The sequence below is a fragment of the Rattus norvegicus genome, chromosome 15 (assembly GCF_036323735.1).
Source record: "Rattus norvegicus strain BN/NHsdMcwi chromosome 15, GRCr8, whole genome shotgun sequence".
NCBI lineage: Eukaryota > Metazoa > Chordata > Mammalia > Rodentia > Muridae > Rattus > Rattus norvegicus.
In genome coordinates this window covers 101,323,186-101,349,631 of record NC_086033.1, presented here as the reverse complement: position 1 = coordinate 101,349,631, position 26,446 = coordinate 101,323,186, and the positions used below count along the sequence as shown (strand labels likewise).

Sequence of the window (26,446 nt, the reverse complement as noted above, 5' to 3'; positions counted from 1 at the left end):
GCGAAGTCAATTCTTACTCGAGTGGGTTTCTTTTCATTTGGTTTCCTTGACAGTGTTTATGCCTGAGGTTTATTGCCAGCAGTGAAGAGAGTCCAGGTATGTTATGGGGATAGCCAAATTCCCGATGCTTTAAGATATAGTCTATGGACCCCAGAGTCAGTTAAAAGCTGGCCGATTATACAGCAAATATATCAGAACTGGTAGTTATGAAATATCCCATTTCTTCAGCTCCATCTCTCCTAAGTATGAACATTCCATTGGGGAGTTGTGGAGCAAATGTCTCAGACAGCTTGGAAGAAAAATTACTGCAGGCTTTCCATGACAAGAGGAAGGTCTGGAAGCTGGACAATATTTAATAAATGGTCCACGTCAGCTGATGTGTTATATGAACAAATATTTTTAATTTCAGCAGTTTCGTATGGCTTGCTTATTGAGATTTTGGATCAATTCGCTGAAACAGCAATTTCATTTCTTGACAACGGGAGATGCCAAGAATGAGTTGGGCAGATGGACTTCTCATCTGACCCGTTTATAACTGACAGCGAAGTTCCCATTTGATCTGCTCAAGATGCGGGCAGGAAGTTCTAGTGTGTAAAAAAGAAGATGAGCTATTAGACACAGCCTGTGCCACGGAAGCCACAGATGTCTGATGTATCCCATTTGCATGTTTTGTCAATGATCCTACATTTGTTAATCCTCCTTCATTCGTTTGGTGAAGTCTGTCCTAGGTTATGAAATCAAACTCCTATTTACTGCGTGCTGATGGTTCAGGAAGTTCTATGCTAGCTACTGTTCTCTGGGGGACACAGGGCGTGTCCAACTGATACAAAGTACAATGTCTACGGTGAGCAGTGACCCTGGCTTTTTGATGACACCAGCACTAAGTCCTCACTGTAAGTGGATCTCAGTTTTACTGAGTGCCACGTAGCAGGGTAGCAGGGGAGAGCTCAATGCATCAGTTTGGATTTCAGCGGAAGTCGAGGCCTCCTGAAAGAAAGCGTAAAATCTGAAGAAGACAGTAAATCTCTTAGCATCCTATAAAACAGACCCGAATCCACATTAGGCCTATTTGAGTCTGAACATAATGACACGGCGACCACAAAAAGCTTTTCCTGAAGTATTTATGATACTGGAGAAGCCTTTGACTCAGAGTTGAACATGATTGTTTGTTTGTTTGTTTATTTTTGTAGATCACCTCGAGACTGATTTTGGAGCGATCACACGGAATAAAAACCGTGTGAAAGGTTTCCTCCCGTAAGACCTGCAGTGTGTTTTTAATCATTGTGAGGACCTATAGCGTTGTCTGGAAAGGTCTCTCTCTACAGCTGGGGAGACTCTGTGTGCAGCGTCTCCCAGGAAGTTAAGTGGCCGGCTCTCCGAACTGTCTTCTTCCTCCTGGTGGTGTGCAAGCCTACTCAGTGAAACCCAGTCATTCCTGCTATTCCTTGATGTGTCTGAAAGAAATCACTTCCCAAGGAGGTGAAAACAGTCTAGAGTCTGTGGGCGGGAGCCGAGGGGTCCACAGCGGCAGCCTTTCTCGGGTTTCAGCAGTGCTCGCCGTTGAGTTAGATTTGTGCATCCTTCAGGCCCACAGAACGAGCAGCATATCGTGGAGATAAGTCATCCCTTTTTATGGGTGCCTTCTGAGAGTCCCCACTTGGGCCCAATCAAGTGCAAAGCTCCTGAATGGAAAAGGCTTTTCTCTGCAGCCCCATGCCGCGCCTGTTGCCCGGTAGAACAGCAAGAAGCCCACTGACGAAGCCGGGCGCGCTGGTTTTCATGTATTTTTATTTTCTCCTGGCTTTGAAGGCACACTGCATTTTGTTGCTGTTATTACCAAGGGTGGAAATGAAACTGGGGTGTCTCAGTGGGGTTTCAGAGCAAACAGAAAAAGCAGGTTCAGGCAAGACAGGGCAGCTCAATGATCGGAAGGGGATTGGGCAGTAGCAGTTTGTTTGCAGGGGGTGGGTGGAGGGGGTGTAATTTATTCAGCTGCAGCAGAGACTGGAAGCCAATCTAACTTTGACCCATTTATCCTTAGGAAACTAATTAAAGTGGAGAATCTGGTTTAGTGTTGTTGGGGAAGGGTTTACTTTTCCTTATTCACGCTAAGCAAAGATGGAAAGGTGTTTGCGTGGGTGCGCGCGCGCGCCTGTGCGTGCCTGTGCGTGCCTGCGTGTGTGTGTGTGTGTGTGTGTGTGTGTGTGTGTGTGTGTGTGTGTGTGTTTTGTGGGGTAGACTGTGGAGGGGATCAGTTCCAACCCAAAGAGACCGGCTGAGGCCCTAAAAAATAAAAGTGTTTCTTAAATTCAGCCTGACACCCCTTTGAAATGCAAAGTGGTGGAACCGGATGCAGACTCCTTTGAGGTGGCAATGAAATGCCCTGGCAACTTGAAATGAACAACTGTTGCCCAATCCCTACAATCCCAGGCTTCCTAAATCACACCCAAATGGTCCCAGAGAGTATGGGAGAACACTTTTAACCAGTGGCATTTTACTCTGAAAATAGCATTAGCCACCAGACCGGAAAACAAGTTCCCACTTTTGTTGCCGCACCCAGTTGGTTTTAAAGTAATAATTAAAAACAAACAAACAAATAAATAAAGTGCTCTCTGCCCCCTCCCCCTACAGTCAGTCTGGAGACTGAACCTTGGACTAGGTATATGCTTGGTATATGCTACAGGTACCTTCCCACCTCAAAGTGCATACCTTGATGGTGTTTTATTGGTCCCCACACCTGTCTGTGGTATTATTAATAACAGCTTTGCTTCTATGAACACACCAATGAGTGGAGGGAGATGCAGCTCTTTCTTTCAACGTTTTATTATTACTATTGTCTTCTTTACATCCTAACTACAATCTCCTCTCCCTCCCTCCTCTCCTCCTAACCCCTCCTCCCATATCCCTTCTACACCCCCCTCCGTCCACTCCCCCTCGTTTCTCTTCAGAGAAGGGCAGTGCTCTCAAAGGTATCAACCCAACATGGCGGATCACGTTGCAGTAAGAGTAGGTACCCTGCCCCCTAACCCCATGCATTAAAGCTGGACAAGGTGACCCAGCAGGAGGAAAAGAGTCTCAAAGCCCAAGCATTCAAGAGACAGATACGCCTCTGCTCCCACCCTTAGGAGTCCCACAAGAAGACCAACATTGGAATTGGGGACATCTCAGGGATGAGCTAGAAACATAGCAATGGGAACGCCCATAAATCTTAGAGGGTGGAGAGCCTAGAGACCCAACTCAACTGGCAAAAAAGGTCAATGAAATGAAAGGATTCCTAATGGTATCCCGCTATACTCATAGACTAGTGCCTAACCTCACTGTCCTCAGAGAGGCTTCCTCCAGTAACTGTGGAAACAGACACGCATTAGGCAGAGCTGGGGGAATCCCGTGGAAGTAGGGAAAGAAGGATTGTAGGAGCCAGAGGGGTCAAGCACATCACAGGAAAAGCCACAGATCAACTAACCTGGGTGCAGAGGCGCTCCCAGACACTGAACCGCCAACCAGGGAGCATGCGTAGGACTGACCTAGGTCCTGTGCAGATGTTTGTGAAAAAAGCCTATCGAAAATAGAGTTTGGGGTCTCAATGTTTGGCGACAGTAGAGAAGGAACAACGGTAGACACGAGGTGTTAATGTGATTACATCGAAGGAAGGTGAAATTCTAGAGTGGAGTTACAAGGTCATGGTACAATCCACTGGCCCGTTTGATCCTGAGGTGATATATAGGGAAGAACATGTGCGTGACACCTGACGGGATCTATTCTTACTACTCATTTGGCCAAGCTAGCAGAAACCACACCCAACCATAACTTCTCCTATCCCCTACTTAATATCCGAACCCCACAACCTTCCTGTTGCTTCTTCTCTTTCTGAACACTTTCTGTTGCTTTCCTCATTCCTTTCTAGAACACTCGGGTTCTAGATTTAGTTCTGTCTTATCTAGTGTGCCCTGGGCTAGGACTCGACACTGTGGGTGTATGGTTACTCAGCAGGGACATGTCCTTTTAGAATTAAATGAGTTTTAAAGGGGAACTTTCACACAGTACTAGTACCGCCTAGTTTAAGGCAGGGGGAAGGTGGACACAAAACACTCTTTATGTCATGGGCACGCTCACTGAATAAATATGTACCCCTCCAATACACATACCTTGTTTTGCAGTCCCAGGACATATGGGTGTCGTGTACAGCAAGATGTTTTGTTTTGTTTCAGACAGAGTATATAGCCCTAGACTGGCCTTGAACTCTCTACTAGCCCAGGGTGGTTTTAAACTGAAACTATTACACTCCTAGCTTAAGGATATATATCTCCTTTGGAAGAACTGGTACCATCATGAAATAGCTTTCTGAAAACCAAATTAGACAATGTTTTAGGACAGCCAAAGTCACCTAAAGTTCTGGTCCTCGGCCCAATATGGGCCACTTTCAGATAAAACAGTAGCCAGTGTTCCCTCCCACAGTGATCAAACAAGCCAACCAAAGGGAAACAACACACCTAGTACATTCCAAAGAGGAGCAACGAAACACATCGAGAGAAAACAGTTTATACCATAAACCATTTAAGCCCCTAAATTCTCTAGGTTGCTGCTAATGGAAAAATTAGCTCCTTGGGCATGAGAGTCCATGTTTGTTTGTTTTTACTATTAGTGAGGTAATTATTCTCTCAGCACTAGAAGAAAAAGGCCAAGGTAGCCTCTCGAGATGAGCTAGTGTTCCAGGCAGACAACAGTAGTCTGAACATTGAAACAGAATTTAAATCAACCACCAGAGGAGGTAGAGCTCTACGAAGATTACATAGAAAACCTTGCCACGGGGAAAGAATACCCAAGCAGATTTGAACCGTAAACACCAAACAGAGAGGAAACTGGGCAACAGTTGGCACTGTGCAGTGGTGAACTCTTCTCAGACATGGGGGCAAAGAAAAGGGGGTAGCATTTCTCAGGAACATTCCAGACAAAGGGGGTGAACAAAAGAATGAGACCAGTGCTTACACTGTGCTGCATGGTCCTCCACACAGTCCTCTGGGAAGCAAGAGGAAGACAGAATCAAAAGAAAAACAGAGAGAGATTATTTTATACATCATAGCACAGCATAGGTATAAAGAGTAGATTCATCACTTGGCTGACCCTCCATCTACCCCGCCCACATTCTTAAGTGACTCAGAGAATACCCTAGACATCTTGACATCCAGGACAAGGTGAGACACTTACTGGAGTTGAATTGGATTAAATCATCACAAGTCGATGAGTTAACTTCCAGGTCTTTTTTTCTTTTTTAAGGTTGACTTTTATAAACCACATTCCTCTAAGGGCTGTAATTTAGAGTTCAGATTTGCCCTAATGAAAACGCCGATGTAACTAATGGACAGCCCCTGTCTGAGCGTGTTCAGGAGCAAGTGCGTTGTGCTCTAATTTTCTGAGCCCTTCCTTTAATTGCCTTTCAGGAGGATAATGCCCAACACCTCTGTGTGCTCAGACCTGAGAACTCCGGTGACATTGTGATGATTTAGTTTTGTACCTGATATTTCCAGCGAGTGGGAGCTGTCTAGACTCATAGCCTTACATCAAAGCATTTAAAAGAATCCGCAGAGGATAAATTTAGGAAAAGGAGAAGAGAACCAATCGCTTTCAGAGTGCAAATAATGACCCCTGGCCCACTTAACTTGAAACCCAGAGCAGCCTGTAGGGACAAGGGAAGCTGCAGGGGTGAGATATGGTGGTGAGACCAGTCTGTCAGCGGGATCAGCTGATGGCCTTGGCATTTCAATAGAATGTGGCTGCTGGCAGCTGAGGACTCTGATATTTCCCCCAAAGCCAGCTTTCTATCAATGCCTGAATTTATACAAATATAATCATTTGGTTTTTTTCTTTTGGAAAACAAAGCATGACTTGAGGGTAGCATGTTTGAAGGCTGCTGGTTACTGTCAGCAGCATTTCAGGCCCACATAACTTTCGGAGAACGGATGGAGCCGTTTCCGGGTGGTATGGGAATTTATAACTTCCTAACTAAGGGAATGAAACTTTTTCTTTTTTTCTTTTTCTTTCTTTTTTTTTTTGAAAGATAGCATGTTCCAATTCTCTTCTGCGAGTTTTAGCATCAACTTGGGGTTTGAGACTTTTAGTTCTAAAACAAACCCCTTAATTACCAGCTCACATAAAAACACAGTTTTACAATAACTGACATAAGAACATTTACCAACAGATTCCAGAGTCAATCCCACAGGCACTAATTTAAAAGGTGCCAAGAAGTCACCCCACCAAGAGCAAGCATCAGAATGAAGTTATTTTCATTTCGGCTAACAGGGTGGGGTGGGTGAGCGAGGAGTTCTATTGATGTTGGCTTGTAGGACGGTTTCCTTTGCTGGAACAGAGAAATCTTTCCCAATCGCCCTCCTTTTCTGGGGCACACGTTTCTTATGAATATTCAGGAACCAGCTTTGCAGGGCAAAGCTAAGACAGGAGTCAGTATCACAGGCCTTGTTTATAAATAGTAGCGATGGGCTATCACAGAGAACAGACCCATCTGGAGAACTCACAGGATTGCCCCTTGAACAGGTCTGTGAAAGACCACACCTGACTGCTGTGCTTCTGAGTAGAAGGCAAGCATAGCTTAAAGGGGAAAGACCTTGGGGGAAGCCAGGGGCTGCAAAGGGAGCCCGTGTAGGGAGCTTGGGAGCTTGGGAGCACAGGGTCTACGTCTTTTGAATAATGTCGGTGGAACGTCTTTGGATGTGGGAATGTTTGATTTTGGGAGTGAAGGGGAACATCTGGAAGGAGGCTGGCTGTGATTGACAAGTGGCTGGCTCATGAATTTGAAACAAGATCAGAATTTTATGACATACCTCGTGAACGAGGCTGCCGCTCTCGTGGGCATAGCCTGAAGTCACACCTAGGAGGGTTTTGGTGATGGAGAGCATTGTACAGTCAAGTCAGCTCCTGGGGTGGTTCTGGAGCTCTGGGGCTGGCAATAGTACTGTGTGGAGTGGCGGGAATTTTCCCCCCATTTTATTTTCCTCATTTAAGGGTACCTGTTTACTTCTCTTAGTGGATGCTTCTCTGTTGCAAAGGAAAACTGTCACATGACTGTCATAGATATCAATGTGGCACCCAAATGTAACAGTTTTACTCAGTATCTGAGATACTCTTGTTCTTTAAAAGGCTCTATTCCTTTACACTGTGGTGAGAAGGGGGTTTACTCTCATAAGAGTTTCGAGCTGCGTAACACACAACACTGTGGGAACAATTTCGCACATGAGATCTTACAGATTCATCTCACATTGTGTCCCAGAAACCTTGAAGGGCCCAGCCTCCTCCAACGATGGCTTCCTCGCCACCAAAGCGAAATCAAACCTATGGTGGAGGACGCAGAACACTTCGTGGAGTTAGAAGGCAAACAGGACACTCTAACGAAAACCAACATTCTCGGAAAAGGCTCACCAGGCTGTTTGGTGGAGTAGAATCATTGGCTTAAAAGAAAAATGGTAGACTAATTAAAATTTTTCTTTTTCTTGAAAACGTGATGGAGGACAGATGTGAGGAAGGGGAGAGAGGTCAAAGCAAGTCGCTCATTGGCTTCTTTTTCTAAAACCTGTGCTGAAGAGGGATTTTATTTGCCAATAAAGGGCAACACATTCAAAGCATAATTTAGCAGTTAATGGAAAGTAGCCTTTCACGGTGGCCCTTAATGGACAGACCTTGGTGCGGTTAAATACGCTTGATTTTTTTTTTTTTTGTACTTACACAAAGGCCAAACACAATCCATTTAATCTTCTGAGTTCTACACTGTAGAAGGGGTATTAACTAAAACTGTAAAGCCATTCATAACAGTGACTAATAAAAGGATTTCACAACCAACAACCCTTGATATTGAGTTTATATGACACAATCAGATGTGGTTCAAATGCTGTATGACCCGAAGGGTTTTATCTGTTAATTTTACATCAGGATAATTGGCAAAGTGGCATCCACAGCACTAACAACAACGAGGGTATATAAATTGTTTATAGCATTATGAAGTGAAGGTATTGAATTGGAAATGATCAGGCCGTATTTCTTTGAAATTAGGAGCTCTTAGTTTTTATGTCAATTTTTAAAAAACGCATTAGAAACTGTATTTATTATGTATAGAGTAACCATCGCCAGATGAATTTTTCTGACATAAAAATCACCCAGTTCCTGACATACATTTAAATGGTCCTAAGCTCCCGACTTTTAATAGGCGTCTAGGAAACAAGGCAAGAAGACACCAACATTAATTCAGGACTTCCTAAAAGAGACTTTTCAAACAAAAAACAGCCTCTGAGAAATGATAGGGAAAAGGCAGCATGTCGTAAGCACACAAGGGACCCTTTGAAGAAAAGAATGACGCAGGTGGATCAGAAATGCGCTTTTATAATCAGGCATCCAGAAGACCCAGCGACCGGGCTTTCAAAATAATATTTTGGAAGGAATATGAAGTTGGAATATTAGACACTGCACTAGTGGATTAATAGTTTTAAGAGTTCTTGAATAATCGAATCCATGATATAAAGGAATAAAAGAATCGTTTACCGCCAACCATTCTGAGAACAGGAGCGGATACTGGGTGATAGCCTTTAGGAAGCCGGTAGCTTAGCCCTTACAGAGCACATGGCCTGGGGTGGGTGGGGGGCTCAGAGAGTGCCTCCCTGGTCCTCACGGACAACCATCCGGGTACTCACCAGCCTGTCCAAGCTAGTGCCTGCTGCGGTTGTGGGTCTTTCCTCCGGGTTGTAGGGTCGAAAGCGGGTGTTAAAGTTTTCTGGAGCGGAGCGAGCAGATCTGAGAGCGGGAGCAGGTTTGGGCTGGCCGCAGCCTTGAAAGACCTGGGAAGATGGGAGAGAGGGTCAAAATTAACCTGAGATTAAACCCACAATCAAGAAGCAAATAATACAGCGCTCTTCACGTTTTGTCTGAAATTCTTACTTCCCACATCTCTACTCCCTACTCTTTGAATGTGAAGACTGTAAACACCGATGGGAAAGAACTGTGACACCAACATGGCGTCCAGCTGTGGGCATGTCCTGCTCACGGTTTACCACGGCCATCATCAGCTACAGATTTCTTATTTGCAAATTTGGTCTTCTTACTGAAAATTTATTCATAAGCCCCCAAATCAATACTCATAATGCAATGTGGCAAAACCCAAACAAACAAACAACAAACGAACAAGCTAACGGCGTCGTGTGCATGTTGGCAGGATATACTGAACAAAGTCTCTATGTTGGAGTGTGAAGAATCGCCCTCGTTGTGGTCTACTTAACCCATGTTCTCACACTGTGATTTCACTTTATAAATGGGTCCCGTGCGTAGACCGTGCTTCTGCACTGTCTAATGTGCCGGACACCAGGAAGGAGGTGATGTATCTCATAGGGAGAGCACGCACTTAACATATACTTCACTCAACTCTGAGTGTGCTCTCTTGAGTTGCATGTTCGTCCAGTACACAGATCTTAAATAAGATTTCTCAAACCAAGACAAGCTAGAACATGCTTCCAGTTGGGCTGTCAGATCACACACACTCTTACCAGCAGCGTCTAATCCTGTGTTCCCCTTAGGATTTACGATTCAGAATTTGCCGATCCAGTCTGCATGACCACTTGGGGCATAACCTCTACAACTAGCAGGAACCAGCTATTGAATCTGGGAACTGTAGTAGATCCTCCATAGGATGGTTTGAGGATTAAGCCAGTTACGTCACAGACTTTTTCCTATACTTGAATTTGGGATTCCATAAACAACCGTTTTGGGTCCATATTTATCTAACACGAAAAGTGTATTTCATGTGCGGCATACCAAGGTCAAATGGCTTGAAGGGTAAATGGCTTGAGTAACGAAACCCTTCACCGGAAGAACGTTCTGAAAATATTCTCCTGAGCAATGGTGTGGAAATAGGACAGGCAAATATATGGGGAATCCACAAAATGGTATTTTCTTCTAATTTGGTTGTTGACAGCTGTTCGTGTCGCCATTGGGGTTGCTGCGGGAAATCACACAGCTCATGGTAATGAATTTAGGGACTGAGCTGCCAATCTTTTCCACAGTGATTCCACTCAGGCTGGTGTGGGAGCCCTTCCTTCTGTTTCTATATGTTTTCTGTGCCAGTTATCAAGAGATAATAGCTTTCCTAGACTTTGGGACAGTCCTTCTTGCTTGTCAACTTGATTACATTTGGAATTAACACAGGTGGCTGAGTACACCTGTGAGGGATTTTTTGGGGGTGAGGGGTAGTTAAATGATTTGAATTCAAAAGACCAACTTTTAACTAGGTCTTTGGACTGAGGAAGAGAATACTAAGACCTGGTTTACTGATGGTTCTGCATGCTATGCAGGCGCCACTCAAAAACGGACAGTTACAGCATTGCATCTCCTCTCTGGGACAGCCTTGAAAAACACAAGTCAAGAGAAATCTTCACAGGGGACGGCACCGGGGCAGTGTATGCGGCCGTATGTTTTGTTTGTAAGGGGAAACGTCCAGATGGCAATCGTTCACCGATTCCTGGGCTGTAGCCAATGATTGGCTGAATGACGAAGGACTCAGAAAGGGTAAGATTGGAAAATCGGTGAGAAAGACATCTGGGAAAGAGAGAAGTGTGGATAGATCTCTCCAAACGGGTAAAGGATTTGAAGATACTAGTGTCTCATGCTCAAAAGGTGACTTCAGTGGAGAATTTCAACAACCAAGTGGGTAAAATGACACATTCTGTGGACAGTCAGTCTCTTTCCCTAGCCTCTCTCTTGTTGCCCAGTGGTCACATGAACAAAATGGTGGCGGTGGCATGTGTGGGTGATGCTTTGGCTTGATAATACGGGCTTCCACTCACCAAGGCTGAATGCCAGATCTGCCAAGAGCAGAAGGCCTACCCTGAGCCCCATCGTGATTCCATTGGGGTCGCCAGTCAGTGACTTTGTGGACCACACTGGACACTTCCTCTGTGGAAAGGACAATGCTTTTCCTCACTGGAGTAGATACTTAAACCAGGCATGGACTTCCCTTCTCTGCACATAATGCTTCTGCTAAAACCACCATCCACAATCTTACAGAATACCTTATCCGCTATTAAGTTGTTCCACACAGTATTTCTTCTGACCAAGGAACTCACTTTACAGTCAGCCAAGTGTGAAAGTGGGCCCACACTTATGACATCCAGTAGTCTTACCAACAGTTCTGACTCAGCTGGCCTGATGGAAAGATGGAATGGCCTTTCGAAGGCACAGTTACAGTGCCAATTAGGTGGGAGCAGCATGGAGGCCCGGGGTAGGGTTCTCCAGAAGAGAGAATATGTTTTGAGTCATCATCCAATATGTGGTATTGGTTTTTCCCATAGCCCGGATTCACAGGTCCAAGAATCAAGGAGTAGAAAAGAGAGCAGTTCCATTCACTGTCATTCCTGGTGACCAACTGGATAGCTTTTGCTTGCTGTTCCCTGAGCCTTTCTCTGGTCTAGAAGTGTTGTTCAAGACTGTGTGTGTCAGGGTGGGTGCTTTGGTCCAGAGACACAACCAACATCCCACTGAACTAGAAGCTCGGACTGGCTGCTCTGGGTTTCTGATGCCCTTAAAGTAATAACAGTGCTAAGTAAGACTGATCCAAATTACCAAAGAAGGGATTGGATTGGTTCCCCACAGTGAAGATAAGAATGATTACATCTCTTGGTGCTACCATGTTCTGGGATTAAAGTCATTGGAAATCTGTGGCAACCTAATCCAGGCAGGGTAACAGACCCCTCAGGAATGAAGGCCTGGGTCACTCTTTTAGGCAAAGAGGCAAGGCCTGCTGAGGTACTTGTTGAGTGAGGAGGAAATACCAAATGGGTAGTAAAGGAAGGTAGTTATAAATACCAGCTAAGGCCACGTGACCAGTTGTAGAAACAAACATTCTAATCAGTGTGAGTGCTTCTGTCGTATTTTGTTAAGAACGTGCTTGCATGGATGTTTGTGCTTTCTCCCCTCAATTTGTCATGTGATGTAACATCAATTAAGAGAATATTATTCATTGTCACATTTAAGTTTGAGATATCAAAAGGATGACCCTTAAGGGATGTTGCCACCTTTTCTAAAATTTATAATGCGTTTGAGGTTATACAAGGCTTGTCATATCATGCTAGGTATAATTATGACCTGGTTAAATATATGACTCATTTGTAATTCTATGTGGATTATTTTTATCACACTAGATATAATTATGACCTGGTTATAGTTTTTATTTGGAAATTAAGTATAACATAAAGAGAGAGATGATTGTGTGTCAAGTTGAAAAGGGGTGGACTCGTGAGGGCTGTCTTAAGTTGACACATATACACACATACATACACATTCATGCATATACACATATACACACATACACACACACTCATGCATATACACATATACACACATACATGCACACTCATGCATATACACACATACACAATGTACCCATACATACACACTTCATACAGATACACACACTCATACACATACACACTCATACATTCTCATATACACATACACACACTCATAGACACAAACATACATATATTCATATATACAGACATACATATAAACACATATACACACACTCATATACACAAACACATCCATTCATATTACACATATATATACACATACACACAAACATACATATACATACATACATACACACACTCATACACACACACACACACACACACACACACACATTCTATAAGCTCTTTTTCTCCAGAGAATCCTAATATCATAGTAACACTTTTCAGTACATATTCAAGTTCAACTTTATGTTTCTAACATTTGTACCTAGGAGATGGTTTGTCTCCTAGATACTTCTTAGAGGAAATAGTGCCTGATACTGGAAACCTAGCAGCTACTGGGGCTAATGAAGTCATGGACCTTGGAGGAGAACCTACAGGCATCATTTAATTAAGCTAGCATAGTTCCCACTGTAGTCTAGCTATTTATCTTTATACCCACAACTAAGTGTAGTACTCATCCATCAATGAAGAATGCTTTCTGCAACAGCTAGAGACCATTCCAGAAAATGACAACTAACCGAAGTGCAGAGAAAAGTGATTGGTACCTAGTCTGGTTGATGTGCCTAGAACACAACTCTCGCTTAAGGCTAAGGAAACATCAATGAACAGCAGGGCGGAAAGACGGTAATGACCAGAGGGTCAGTGTGTCTGCTGTGAGATTTCCGCTCCTGGGAATTCTGAGCAAGTTACACCTGTGAAGTTTCAACAACATGGCTGCCCCAACAAGACCCAGAATAAGAATGACACCAGTGGGCATGCTAACACGGAAGGGGGAAATCACAGGACCCCAAGCCCAGCCTAAATCTACCAGCAACCCAGGGATGCTCAGAATGGGGCAATAGTCTTCATCATGATAGAGGCCCTGTATTGGTCACCCAATACCAAATAGCCCTGAAATTATACACATACAAGTAACCTTATACGGACCAAGCAGGTTGTAGTTATATTTTTAGCTATAATTTAGAGGAAAATGTATATAATAAGAATTAGAGAAAAACAGGCCAAAGACCATGAATTTGAGAGAGAGCGAGGGGTGCCTGGGAAGAGCTGGAGAGAGGAGAGGGCGAGGGGAAGGTGGTGGATGCAATCATGTCTTAATTTAAATTACGGACGCTTCCCTCAGCTGGTTGAGTTCATCCGTAACCTGCAGATGCATATTTACAGTGTGATCATTCGTGTTGTCATTTGATTCTAGGTTGTTTAGCCTGAAGTATTTTTCATCCTGCATACTATATGATCCCACTGAAGGACACGGGGAGCCCTTGAGTGCCATTCCCGATGACGAATTCCATCTTGAGACGCAATCCATTTTGCTTCACCACTACAACTAATTTCTCTTTTGTGCATTCAGACTTCTCCTTCAACTCAGCATTTTGCAACACAGGGGTACTTTGTCTTGGCATTCTCGGAGGCTGGTCTTAGCACACTATTGATTATTCTTCTCTCTCACAATTTCTGAGGTTGATGGCGCAACCAGCGTGATAAAGACAGTGGGCCTTTTCTTCCACAGTGCCTAAATCACTTCCTTGTAGCAAGGTCGCTGCTGGTGGAGGACCTCAACATCCCCAAAGCTCTGGGGATCTGTCGAGTGGGCTATTTTGGATTGCTTTGAAAATGACAGCTAACTTTTTAAGAAGCATAAAGACAGAGCTGGGAGCAATAACAAAGGCCTTGTTGAGATTATAGAGGGGCTGGGCACTGAAGAGTTAATGACCCCTCTAACCACTCCTCAGGAAGGGAAGGACCCCACTGACTGCAGGGGTCAAGCTAAATCATGGGGGTTTGGGATTCTCTGAAGAATGTGTGCTATGTGTTCTGGGGAGAGGTCTCAGGTTTTGTGGTGGGTTGTTTAAGGTGTTAAGGACAGACCACAGATTAGTTCATCTATCCCTGTAGCTTTTCATTATCTATGCCTAGTGTAGATTTTTGAAGGTGATTTCGAAGCAGAGGTTGCTGGGTCTGAGATCTGAACCAGAGAGATGCCCACAAACCTCTTATTCTGCTGGGAACTTTTCAGTAGAAACTCCTACACAAGGACCTCGAAATTTGCATATCCCTAAACAGACATACCACCCCACTCTTAGAAAACAGAACCATCCAGAGAGGTCCTCTCATGTGAAGGTTCCAAGCCTGGCTTAGGGTCTATGCTGCTGAACCCTGTAGAACTTGATAGAAGGTGCAAGGAGGCCCTTGAGTACCAGCTTGTCTCTTCTTGGGCACCATGGAGGACTTCTGTTCTCAGTGTCACAGACAGAATCAGTTAACAACAAGCCCACATGCTATCCTGGGATTCAGAGTTTCTCATTTAAGACATGTTGTCCGAAGATTTGTGTCTTTCCCAGATCCCCACGTTGAGATCTAATCTCAAGCCACAGGATTAGGATGAGCAAAGACATGATCAGTGACCACATAGAGACAGGCACTGGTGCCTATGGGGACCGGTTTACAGTGCTCGGTCGTATTAGCCTGTAGGCAAGAAGACAACAGGCAATCTATGGCTTGGAGAAAGTGTTTAGAAAACATGGAGTTCGTGGGGTGGGTGGCAAGTGGAACTGCTGGACATGAATTTGGAGTCTTCTTGTTTTCTGAGTTTGCTGTAGTAGCTGTTTGCACACAGCAGGCTCAGTCTAGGTTAATATAAACGGTCAGGGTAGCCTAGGCACCCCAATGATTTTTATTTCAAACAAAAGAAGAAATACATAAGAATGTATAGTATGATAGGGTCTGACGTTAAGTGAGAGTTAGGTGACCAAGTGGTCAGAGCTGGAAATGCAAGCTTAGATTCTGAGGTGGGCTCTAAAGTCCCAAAACTGTGTTCATGAGGGGAAAGTAGAGAGACGGTGTCTGCTGGAGGGAGCCTGTGTTGTGTGAACAGGGTGGCCTCTCTGAGCTACGTCTTCTTCTTTTCTTCAGTAGGCACAATTTACCACACCAGCGTCGGCTGTGGTCACATTAAGGTACAAAGCAGGGGGCACACAAACCCAGTACCTAGACAAGTGCCTGATAATCATTATACAATTATGTAAGTCCATAACTTACACTTTCTGTAAGTTCTGCCATAGTGAAAAAAATGCGAAGAGGAAAACACCTAGCCTGGCGCTCCCTTCGCTCTCTGCCTTTTGTTTCCAGATGTTAATTTTTGTTTTTACTTCTGTGCATGTGCCCCTGTGTGGTTTTATGCTAACATGCAGTACCCAAAATGGCCAGAAGATGGCACTAGATTCCCTGGAGCTAAAGTTAAAGCTACCAAAGCCTGCCCAGTGTCAGAGTCAAATTCAGGTCCTCGGAAGAACAGCGAGTGTCCTTATCCACCAAGCCACAGCTCCAGCCCCTGATCTGTATTTTCCACACAATATTATCTGTAAGGGCTCAAAGATGTGCAGAAGCAATAGAGTTCATGTATTGAATTAGGAACATCCACCGGGACTTCAGGCGGAAACGTGTTCCAATGTGCTCGTGATGTAATTTGAAGGGCTCCTCCAGGAAGTTCCACCCTGAGATGAGGGTGGCTCAGACCTGCTAAGAGAAATGAGATTCGGATAGAATTGCCTCTGAGGTTGGTGCTACCAGTCCAACCTCAGTTAAAAAAAAAAATAATAAAAAAGAAAAAAAAAAAAGAGCCTTCTTTTTACAAGAAAAGTTTGTAGAAGGTGTAACTGCCAGCCAAACCGCTTAAAGGGCAACACAACTGTAGGCCCACCCCTTTCAACACCTTTAAAAACAGCCTCTGGGTTCCCTTCTGCCCAGTTCGTTCTAAGGGAAAACTACGTAATTCCAGAAAGTATTCAGAAACTTCAGTATAGACAAATGCTGTGACTATTCGAAGGAATCAGTCTTCCTACCTAGCTGACTCAAAAGACTGGATTTGGGGGAGTTCTCTGCCTCATGATTCCTCCTCCCTAAGAAGATTACAAAGATAGCCTCTCAGAAGTCTAATGGTATTCCAAGAGGAAAGACACTGGCATTAAGAAAGTGTTGGACAAAGGGATATTTTATTGTTTTATAGGGAGTCCCAGAGGGAGCAGGACGGGGAGGAGGAGAGGGGAGGAGCCGGGGAGGAGCTGGGGAGGAGCCGGGGGAGGAGCCGGGGGAGGAGCCGGGGGGAGGAGCAGGGGGAGGAGCAGGGGAGGAGCAGGGGAGGAGCAGGGGAGGAGCTGGGGGAGGAGCCGGGGAGGAGCCGGGGAGGAGCCGGGGGAGGAGCAGGGGGAGGAGCAGGGGGAGGAGCAGGGGAGGAGCAGGGGGAGGATCAGGGGGAGGATCAGGGGGAGGAGCAGGGGGAGGAGCAGGGGAGGAGCAGGGGGAGGAGCAGGGGGAGGAGCAGGGGGAGATGTGTTGGTAACTGCTTTGCATTCAGTCATCCGTTTGTAAATGTATTTAGAACTGAAATGTATTAACATAGTTCTCACAAACAAGTACGCTGTTCACCCTTTCAGAGGTACTTATAGCTGATTTCCCTGTCTCCTCAGTCTCTGCCTTCTCTTTGTTACTTTGTAACATATTCACCAGAGTGATTATTGGCAACAGGAGAGGCAATGTTTGCAGACAGTCTCTGTGTGGGACTAATCTCATCTCCCCTCTTTCTTCTCAGTGGGTCCTGGCTAAGTGAGAAAAGCTAAGGGTAACTGTGCTGTCCCAAGACTGCAAGTGGAGCTCTGGAGGTTTAATTAAACGCAGGCATCCCTTAGCGCTGTCTCATTCGCTCCAACTTGATGCTTTGCGACTGTTTTCTCCATCTAGTAGATTCTAGTTTGTGTTAACAATCCTAAGGACTGCACTGTTTGTTGGAGAATCTCAGTCTCTTACCTCTGTACACAAGGAAACTAGGAGCCACTGCATATGTACAGGACTGTGTGTAATGGGTCCAGATGTGACTGTGACAACAGTCAGCTGGGAGGTAACAGACAAGTGTTCAGGAGGCTTGGAGTGCTACAATGAAATACCTTCGACTGAGTTGTCCATTCATAACTTTGTAGTCCTAGAGGCTGTGAAGTGTAAGGTTCAGGCACCAGGCAATCCATAGCTGACACCATGGGTCCTTATTTAGTCAATAGACTGGTGAGAGGCCTCCTCGGACCTCTTCCATAAAGGACAACCCCAGTAATTACATCTAGAGGTTCCAGGAGTTCACTTTGTACTAAAACTTTGAGCTCAGTACATTCTGACCATAGCAACAGTCACTAAGAAGAGCCTAAAAGTCTGGAGTACTAACTTCAGGCCTTCACCTTAAACTTGGCACAACATGGCTTCCCAATTTTCAAAGCCATTTCGAAGATAAAATATGATGCCTAGAGAAGACATTGAAAAAAGTGAGGTGTAATTATCGTCACTGACAGGACCTACGGTCACAGTCACATGGGTTACAGAGCTGCGATGGACAGTTTAAGCTTTATAGCCAACGATCTCTTCCAAACCGAGGCTGGGTATTTCTTCCTCAGCCGGAAGGGCTGGGGAGAGCCGTGCATTTATATGGTACACACTGCTACCGTCGTTACTCAGTTTACTATGTCGAGTTAAAGCAAAGTTAGATAAACACCTCTACTAAAGTTCATAACTAGAATCAAAAGTCCTAGTTCTTGATCATTTGATAAGTTACTTACTAAAGTTAATAATCCAGAGAGAAAGTGGAAGATCTCACAAGGATCTCAAATTGGCGATCTGGTTGGTAGACTAAGCTAAGGGCCGTAGATTCTGTGCCTGCAATTGTTCCCCGAATGTTATTACAGGAGGCCCAAAAAGTCAGAGTATTGAATTTTATAAAGAGTATCTTTTATTTTTTTGGTCTACAAGAATAACTATGACATTTCTTCCACTTTTTTCCTTAAGAGGAGAACTTCACGGCTCCTCTTTGGCACATTCAAATTGCTTTTATCAACATTCTTGTGCTTTGGGGCCATTTGTGATTAAAATAAGAGTTTTTTGAATATAAACCCTGTAATAATGGTAGCCACTCAATAGTGAAGGAGCCTGTGAAGTGTCTAGCAGGTAGGTAGAATATACAACCCAGATACACCAAGGAAAGGTGTAACTCATGCCCCTGGCATGATGGAGTAGGACAATGTAACGTGTCACCATGCTCCCCACAGTGATGTGCAATTTAAAACGTGTCACTCGGTTACTTTTAGAATGTTTAAGCTTTTTGGACAGCAATGGACTGTGAACAACTAAAACTAAAAAAAATGAAATATGAAATATGAATGGATTGGAGGGATTCTGTGCCTGGGTTCAGTGCTTTGTCAGTGGCTCTGGTTATATAAAATTGTCAGGTAATTTGGACTCTTCACTAAGCTACTGTTCCCAATATCACCATCGTCTGATCAACATTCTGGTCAGCAACATCCCTTCATTGCAGCAGCCGAATCCCCTCCCTGCTGGCTGTCATACAGATCATGCAACTGTGGTACACAGCAGAAAGCATTCCCTCAGTATGTCAGGGGCAGCTCAGTGGTTAAGAAGTCAAAATATCATTATTTGCAGATGACATGATAGTATACTCAAGTGACCCCAAAAATTCAACCAGAGAACTCCTATAGCTGATAAACAACTTCAGCAAAGTGGGTAGATATAAAATTAACTCCAACAAATCAGAAGGCTTCCTCTCCCTACTCCAAGGATAAACAGGCTGAGAAAGAAATTAGGGAAACAACACCCTTCACAATAGCCACAAATAATATAAAATATTTTGGTGTGACTCTAACCTAGAAAGTGGAAGATCTGTATGACGAGAACTTCAATCTCTGAAGAAAGAAATTGAGGAAGATCTCAGAAGATGGAAAGATCTCCCATGCTCATGTATTGGCAGGATTAATATAGTAAAAATGGCCATCTTGCTGAAAGCAATCTACAGATTCAATGCAATCCCTATCAAAATTCCTACTCAATTCTTTATAGAGATAGAAAGAGCAATTTTCAAATTCATTTGGAAAAGCAAACAACCCAGGATAGCAAAAACTATTCTCAACAATAAAAGAACTTCTGGAGGAACCACGATCCCAGACCTCAAGCAGTATTACAGAGCAATAGTGATAAAAACTGTATGGTATTGGTACAGAGACAGGCAGGTAGATCAATGAATGGAATTAAAGACCCAGAAATGAACCCACACACCTATGGTCACTTGGAAAAAAGATAGCATTTTCAACAAATGGTGCTGGTTCAACTGGAGGTCAACATGTAGAAGAATGCAGATCGACCCATTCTTATCTCCTTGTACAAAGCTAAAGTCCAAGTGGATCAAGGACCTCCACATCAAAGCAAATACACTCAAACTAATAGAAGAGAAAGTGGGGAAGAGTCTTGAACACATGGGCAGAGGGGAAAGTTTACTGAACAGAACACCAATGGCTTATGCTCTAAGATCAAGAATCAACAAATGGGATCTCATAAAACTGCAAAGCTTCTGTAAGGCAAAGGACACTGTGGTTAGGACAAAACGGCAACCAACAGATTGGGAAAAGACTTTTACCAATCCTACAAATGATAGAGGGCTTATATCAAAAATATACAAAGAACTCAAGAAGTTAGACCCCAGAGAATCGAATAATCCTATTAAAGAAATGGGGTGCAGAACTAAACAGAGAATTCTCAGTTGAGGAATATGGAATGACTGAGAAGCACCTAAAGAAATGTTCAACATCCTTAGTCCTCAAAGAAATGCAAATCAAAACAACCCTGAGATACCACCTCACACCAGTGAGAATGGCTAAGATCAAAACCTCAGGTGACAGCAGATGCTAGGGAGGACGTGGAGAAAGAGGAACACTCCTCCATTGTTGGTGGGATTGCAAGGACCCAGTTATACCACTCCTGGGCATGTACCCAAAAGATGCTCCAACTTTTATCAAAGACACATGCTCCACTATGTTGATAGCAGCCTTACTTATAATAGGCAGAAACTAGAAAGAACCCAGATGCCCTTCAACAGAGGAGTGGTTACAGATAATGTATCACACATTTCTGAAATTTACACAATGGAGTACTACTCAGCTGTTAAAAATAATGATTACATGAAATTATTAGGCAAATGGATAGAACTAGAATAATATCATCCTGAGTGAGGTAACCCAGTCACAAAAGAACACTCATGGTATGCACTCCCTGATAAATGGATATTAGCCCAAACGCTCAAATACCTAAGAAAAAATTAACAGACCCCATGAAGCTCCAGAGGAAGGAAGACCAAAGTGAGGGTGCATCATTCCTTCTTAGAAGGGAGAACAAAATACTTACGGAATGAAGTACACGGACAAAGAGTAGAGCAGGGACTGAAGAAAAGGTCATCCACTGACTGTCCCACCTGGGGATCCATCCCATATATAGTCACCCAATTTAGTCACTATTGCTGATGCCAAGAAGTGCTTGCTGATAGAAGCCTGATACGGATGTCTCCTGAGAGGTTCTGCTAGAACCCTACGGATACAGATGAGGATGGTTGCAGCTAACCATTGACTGAACAAGGGGACCCCAATGGAGGCCTTAGGGAAAAGACTGAAGGAGCTGAAGAGGTTTGCAATCCTATAGGAAAAACAACAATATCAACCAACCAGGCCCCTCAGAGCTCCCAGAGAATAAACCACCAACCAAACAGTACACATTGGAGGGACCCACAGCTCCAGCCACATATGTAGCAGAGGATGGCCTTGTCCAGCATTAATAGGAGGAAAAGCCCTTGGTCATGTGAAGGCTCATTTCCCCAGTGTAGAGGAATGCCAGGGAGTTGAAGTGGGAGTGGGAACATCCTCATAGATGCAGGGATGGGGAAAAGGGGATGGGAGAGGGTGGAAAGGGAATAACATTTGAAATGTAAATACATAAAATATCCAAGAAAAATAAAATTAAAATAAAGACTGCATACTGCTCTAGCAGAGGATGGTTTGCAGCAGTCACGTAGGTGGCACTCAACCATTTAAGTCCAGCTGCAGGGGCTCTGATGCCCTCTTCAGGTCTCTGTGGGTACTGCACTCATCTGGGCAAAACCCTTTACCGACACACATATTCAAAATTAAAGTAATTCTTTGAAGTGAGGTGATGACTGAAATGTGTTTGTGTAGGGGTTATTCACGTATCGACGTAGGCAAACGTGAGTCACTTGAAATATTCCCCAAAACATTTCCCCAACATTTATTAGTGTAGCAAGAAGAGCTACACTAATAAATGAAACTTTCCCTTAGAGTTTACGTTCAGGCACTGGCCTTTCTGGTCCCTAACGGCTTTCTGCTAATATCCTAAGACACACCTTCCTAAGGACAACTGGATGATTTCGATAATTGTTTCTTTCTTTGGTTTAACATCTTTAGATTAATGGTACAATGTTTTAAACCCCCAGCTTTTCACTGTTGTTTATGTTAACAAGTCTCCGAGAAGATGGGTTTTCACCCCATTTCAGAACGTGCTCCTTTCTACTCTGCTCCGTCTTCTCTCCTCCATCATCACCTTCCACCCCGTTTTCCTGTTCTTTTCTTTCCTTAAGGATTGAGTGTGCTGGCCATCCTGGCCAACTTCTCTGGCAGGGCTAAGTCCCCGGATGGGTTCAGCGTCCTGTGAAGAGGATTCTGGATTCTGAATCGAGTCAAGTCACCAGTTTTTGTTTCGGTCATTTTTTACTGGCTTGGATTTTTTTCCCCCAAAAGCTGGCTCCCGTGTATATTTTAAGGTTTAAACAATTTTACTTCCAAAGCATAAACACTTAGGTTCCAGGGTATCTGTCAGACGCCTCTTAAAATCTTTTCTTCAATAAAAACAAATTCTTTCCACTTGCTTGAGAATTTATGTTTTTTTACTGTTGTGCATTCCTGAGACTGCAGGATAGCTTGATATTCTTTCCAAATGAGCAGAGGGCAGAGTTTCAAGGAATCGAACATAGCATATTTTAGTGTATGGAGAGAGAGAAAATTCCCACGTCTCCCTGCCTGGTTAAATGATTATTTCTCATGCTTTTTGTTTATAAGGCTGAAAGAGCTTCTCTGGGGTCACTGGGCAGATTCTAAGTAAACACAGGGATCACACAGTCTGGTTGTGAACCATTCATCTACTCTGTGATTGGACAAACACATATGTGTTCAAAGTAACAAAGTGTTACTTTGGTCAAAATTAAGTGGTGGAGATGTCTTTTGGACATATTCCTGCTCTTATAAGCATTCTGACAAGAGACCAGGGAACTAGATCGCTATGAGCATAAAGAGAATGCCCACAAGGAACAACTGGTCCAAACCAGGGCCTCCAGGCAGCTCTCCACGATAGCAGTTCTGGAGTGGGCTCTTACTCCTGCTGAGCGGGCTTGAGACATTTCTAGTAACTTTGCACATAAGTTGCCAATTATGATCATTAAAGGTTAAGCTTCATATAATTACAATCACATAAATTATACTCTCTCTATATAATGTATATGTAACATATATGTATACGCATATGTATATATGACAGGAATACTATACTGTGCTCAGTGACATCATGCCTGGGTTTGCAGCCAGCCATACTGTGGGTATTTACACCAAGGCAATTGGCAAGTCCTTCAAGTAGAAGCTTTTCCCACAGAGGTGAATCATCACACAACCTAGAACCTTGAAGAAAAGATTTTTAGAAGTATGCAATACATTCTGACTCAATTGAGAATACACATCGGTGAATCCTCACAGGCATACAGACCCCTGAAGACCACTTTCATCAATGTCAGAGCAGCTCACAAATTCCTTAGTGCTGTGCATTAGTGAGATTGGGCGGAGCCTGTCCGTGGGAGGCGTGGACCTAGGAAGATTTCCTTGCAAGGCAGGAGGAAGGGAGAAAATTTCCGTGAGAACCAGAAAAACCTATTTCTTTCTTTGCTCCTAAGGACACATTGGATGTTGATTTAAATTGAGTTTCACTAATCCATTTTTGAGTGGAGCACATTAAGTATCTTCTTATCCTTTACCACAAAGTAAAGTCTCCAGATAAATCCCCAAAGGTAAGAGATAATCAAAAGTTTCCCTTTATCATCAGAAAGGAAACTGCAAAGAGAATCTCTTTTCCCAGGAAGGAAAGCTCAGACTACTTTTGTTCAATACTTTCCTTATAAATAAGCATATTTAAGCTTTCATTTTACATTATGAAAACATGACTTTTTCTCCTGAACAAAAAAATAAAAAAACAAACTCATTCTGCTATAAACAGCAATAGAATACACCCTGGTTTTCTGCACAGAGAGGGAACAAAACAAAACAAAACAAAACAAGGTGTCTCAAGGTCACTATTCTCACTGCCATGTCACCTGTGAGAATTAGCGAGGAGAACAAAATGCTCGAATTTATAAAAAAAAAAAAAAGTATTAGAGAAAACCATTAAGTCTGGCACCACCAAGAACGCACCAAGAATCGTGAAATTGGAAGGTCTTAAAGCTTTTGTGTCGCCATCTGCCTTTTTCTCTAAGATCACAGGGGCAGGACCCCACTATCCACCCATGGAGAAAACTAGTAAGAATAACGTGACCATGGGCAGAAGCCATCAGAATTCCTCCGAATCTCACTTCCTTGGTAGAGCCAAGATGCAGGCTAGAATTGGGTTGTTGATGTAGTCAACGATAACTTGCCATCTCCTGGAGCCTGCTCTCCGAGACGTATATTTAAAGCCTTCCTCTCCTGAGGTGGAAACTCTTAATTGGAAATAATCAAACATGCGTGGGATCAAATGTGAGGTAAGATTAAATATTTTCTGCTCTTACAAGCTAAGTTTAAGCACGTAGACCGTCCTGGGTGAATGAAGACTGAAATATCAAACTCTTGAGAATTTATCTATCACAGTTCTTTTTAGTAACAGTGAAGAGCCTTGACCTTAGTGGGTGGTTTGACGTGATCCATGCTAAACACTTTACGTGTACTGTACCGTTGTTCGGTTCAGGCAACCTGTAAGATGTATCGGGGCTTTCAACTGGAACATTGGTTACTTGAGCTTTTAGTTGGATAAATGATTTGCCCCAAATCACACGAATGGTGACAACAAGGTTTTGGGTCTGTCTGGTGTCCATCTTTGACCTAATAGCTGCGGCTGTGTTTGAAGAACACAGAGCACCTTCAAGCCAGCGTAAGGTATTTATTGTCCCCTTTTGCTGAAGCATCTCTGCAGTTACATTTTCACACTGTGACCTCCAGCAGGCAAAAACGGTTTCCTGCACACGGGACACGCTAAGACCTTTCTCTGCAGAATCTGAGACTAAACAAGATGCAGCTCCTGCTGTCCTAAAATATTTTAGAATATTGTCCAGAAGAAAGGAAGTCCAAAATAACCATAACATATTAACACTATGGTTGCCTCAAGAGGAGCACATGTGACTCAGAGTCCCCAAAGATAAGAGAGAAAATGGCACTGGAGTGAGTGAAACATAGATCCTAGGTGAGGATCCTTCAACAGTGAGGAGACATTTTCACCATTTGAATTCTCAAGCGAGGAGTGCTTATCCCTAATTCCCTACACGAGAAAATGCACAGTGAAGAGAGCCAGGGAGGGAGAACTGGGTGCTGGAAAAGGATCCTGCAGAGCTAGTGAATTAGTGCTCGTGAAACTGAGAGCCATTCTACCGGAAAAAGGCCATCAGACAAATGATACAGATGGCGAAACAGACTCAGGAGGTAGAGACAGAAGATGCTCTGTTCTCCTTAATGTTCTCCCAGGTTTTTTGGTTTCCATGTGATTTGCACATCCAGGAAGAATTGTCTAGATAAAATTAAGCATCGTCAGACTGTCTCACCCTTCTGGAATGGGTTCTGAGCTCATCTGTAATAGCTGTTAATTGAATGGATGGCTTCAACTGGAACTTAATAAGTCTTCCTTCTTAATTTAGATTATATCTGACAAACCAATCTTCCTTGGTTAGATTTGAAATTATTCCTAATGTAGCTAAATGATAGCAAGTGAAATCAGATTTATCTTTCCTGAGAGGATAAGGAGGGGATTATCAATATATCTGAAGTTCAAAGGCAGAAACTTGACTCCTAGCTCTCCCTCCTTTTCTTTGGGGAATTTCCACCAATGTGAGGCTCTGGACTGCCTTTATATGGGTGGGACACAGCGGGGATAGTAAGAGTTCTTCCTTACTGTTATGAGGACGGTGAAGCTGCAGACTGTGTTGAGGCATTTACCTTTGGAAAAGCTACGTCTACCTCTCCTTGACAGGCTCCTCAGAGCGGGGCAGGCCAAGTTCCCTCATGCTGTTTCTCCTTCCAGTGCTGAGCACATTTGGTCCTAGTGGGAGATGCTTAAAAAGGAAACTGCAGCATGCTGGGAAAATCTTTTTCTTTTCGGACTGGGCAGATCTGGCTGCATTCCCACTCTGCCACTTGCTGTCTGACCCCAGGCTAACTGTTTAATCTCTGTAAATTTAACATTCCTTTCCGATAATCAAGTAAGTGGATGCTTCGCAAGATTTTGGAGAGGATTTGAAGTAAATATATAAGTAAGGCACAGAGAGACAGACTGTGTCAGCAGATCCAGGACAGAGCTTCTCTTCTACAGGGTTCCTTGGGCATGGAGCATGGTCTGGTATTTGTTGAATGGATATGGTCAGTGTTCATTCAATAGGAACTATAATGGCTCTCCTTACTACTTGGTGGTGTTGTGCCCAAGAGGAACCCCAAAACTCTGTTTAATGTGTTGCAGTCCCCATCCCTTGAAGATGTATATGCATATACATTTATTGCACAAAGAAATCTAGAGTTTGAAATGTGACATTGCTTATATAGAAATGTGTATTATGACAGTATATATTCTTCAAAGGAATCTTGTAGCTCCCTCCCAACTGCCTCTCTGAGGGCTAAATAGGGGAAGAGAAAGGACTTGGCAGTAACGTACAAACAGAGCTTGGAGAAGACAGGGACATGAATGTGTTACAGGCATGGTGAGAACCGACCTTTTCATTAGTCTGTAAAACTCTCTAATTCAGAGGTTCAATTATGAGGCAG

At 43.7% G+C, this 26,446-nt stretch overlaps 1 protein-coding gene across 2 annotated transcripts in view; it reads right to left on the bottom strand.

Annotated features, from left to right (window-relative positions):
- The window catches only part of Gpc6 (glypican 6), a 997,624-nt gene that overhangs the window by 85,407 nt on the left and 885,771 nt on the right, over positions 1-26,446 (bottom strand). The window contains exons 6-7 of one of the 2 annotated variants that reach the window (XM_003751533.6): positions 8,694-8,837; positions 4,987-5,016 (exon numbers count right to left, since the gene is read on the bottom strand). In XM_003751533.6, the coding sequence (XP_003751581.1) occupies positions 4,987-5,016; positions 8,694-8,837 (174 nt within the window). The remainder of the gene's footprint in view (positions 1-4,986; positions 5,017-8,693; positions 8,838-26,446) is intronic. The other variant, NM_001427433.1, reaches the window with a different exon arrangement.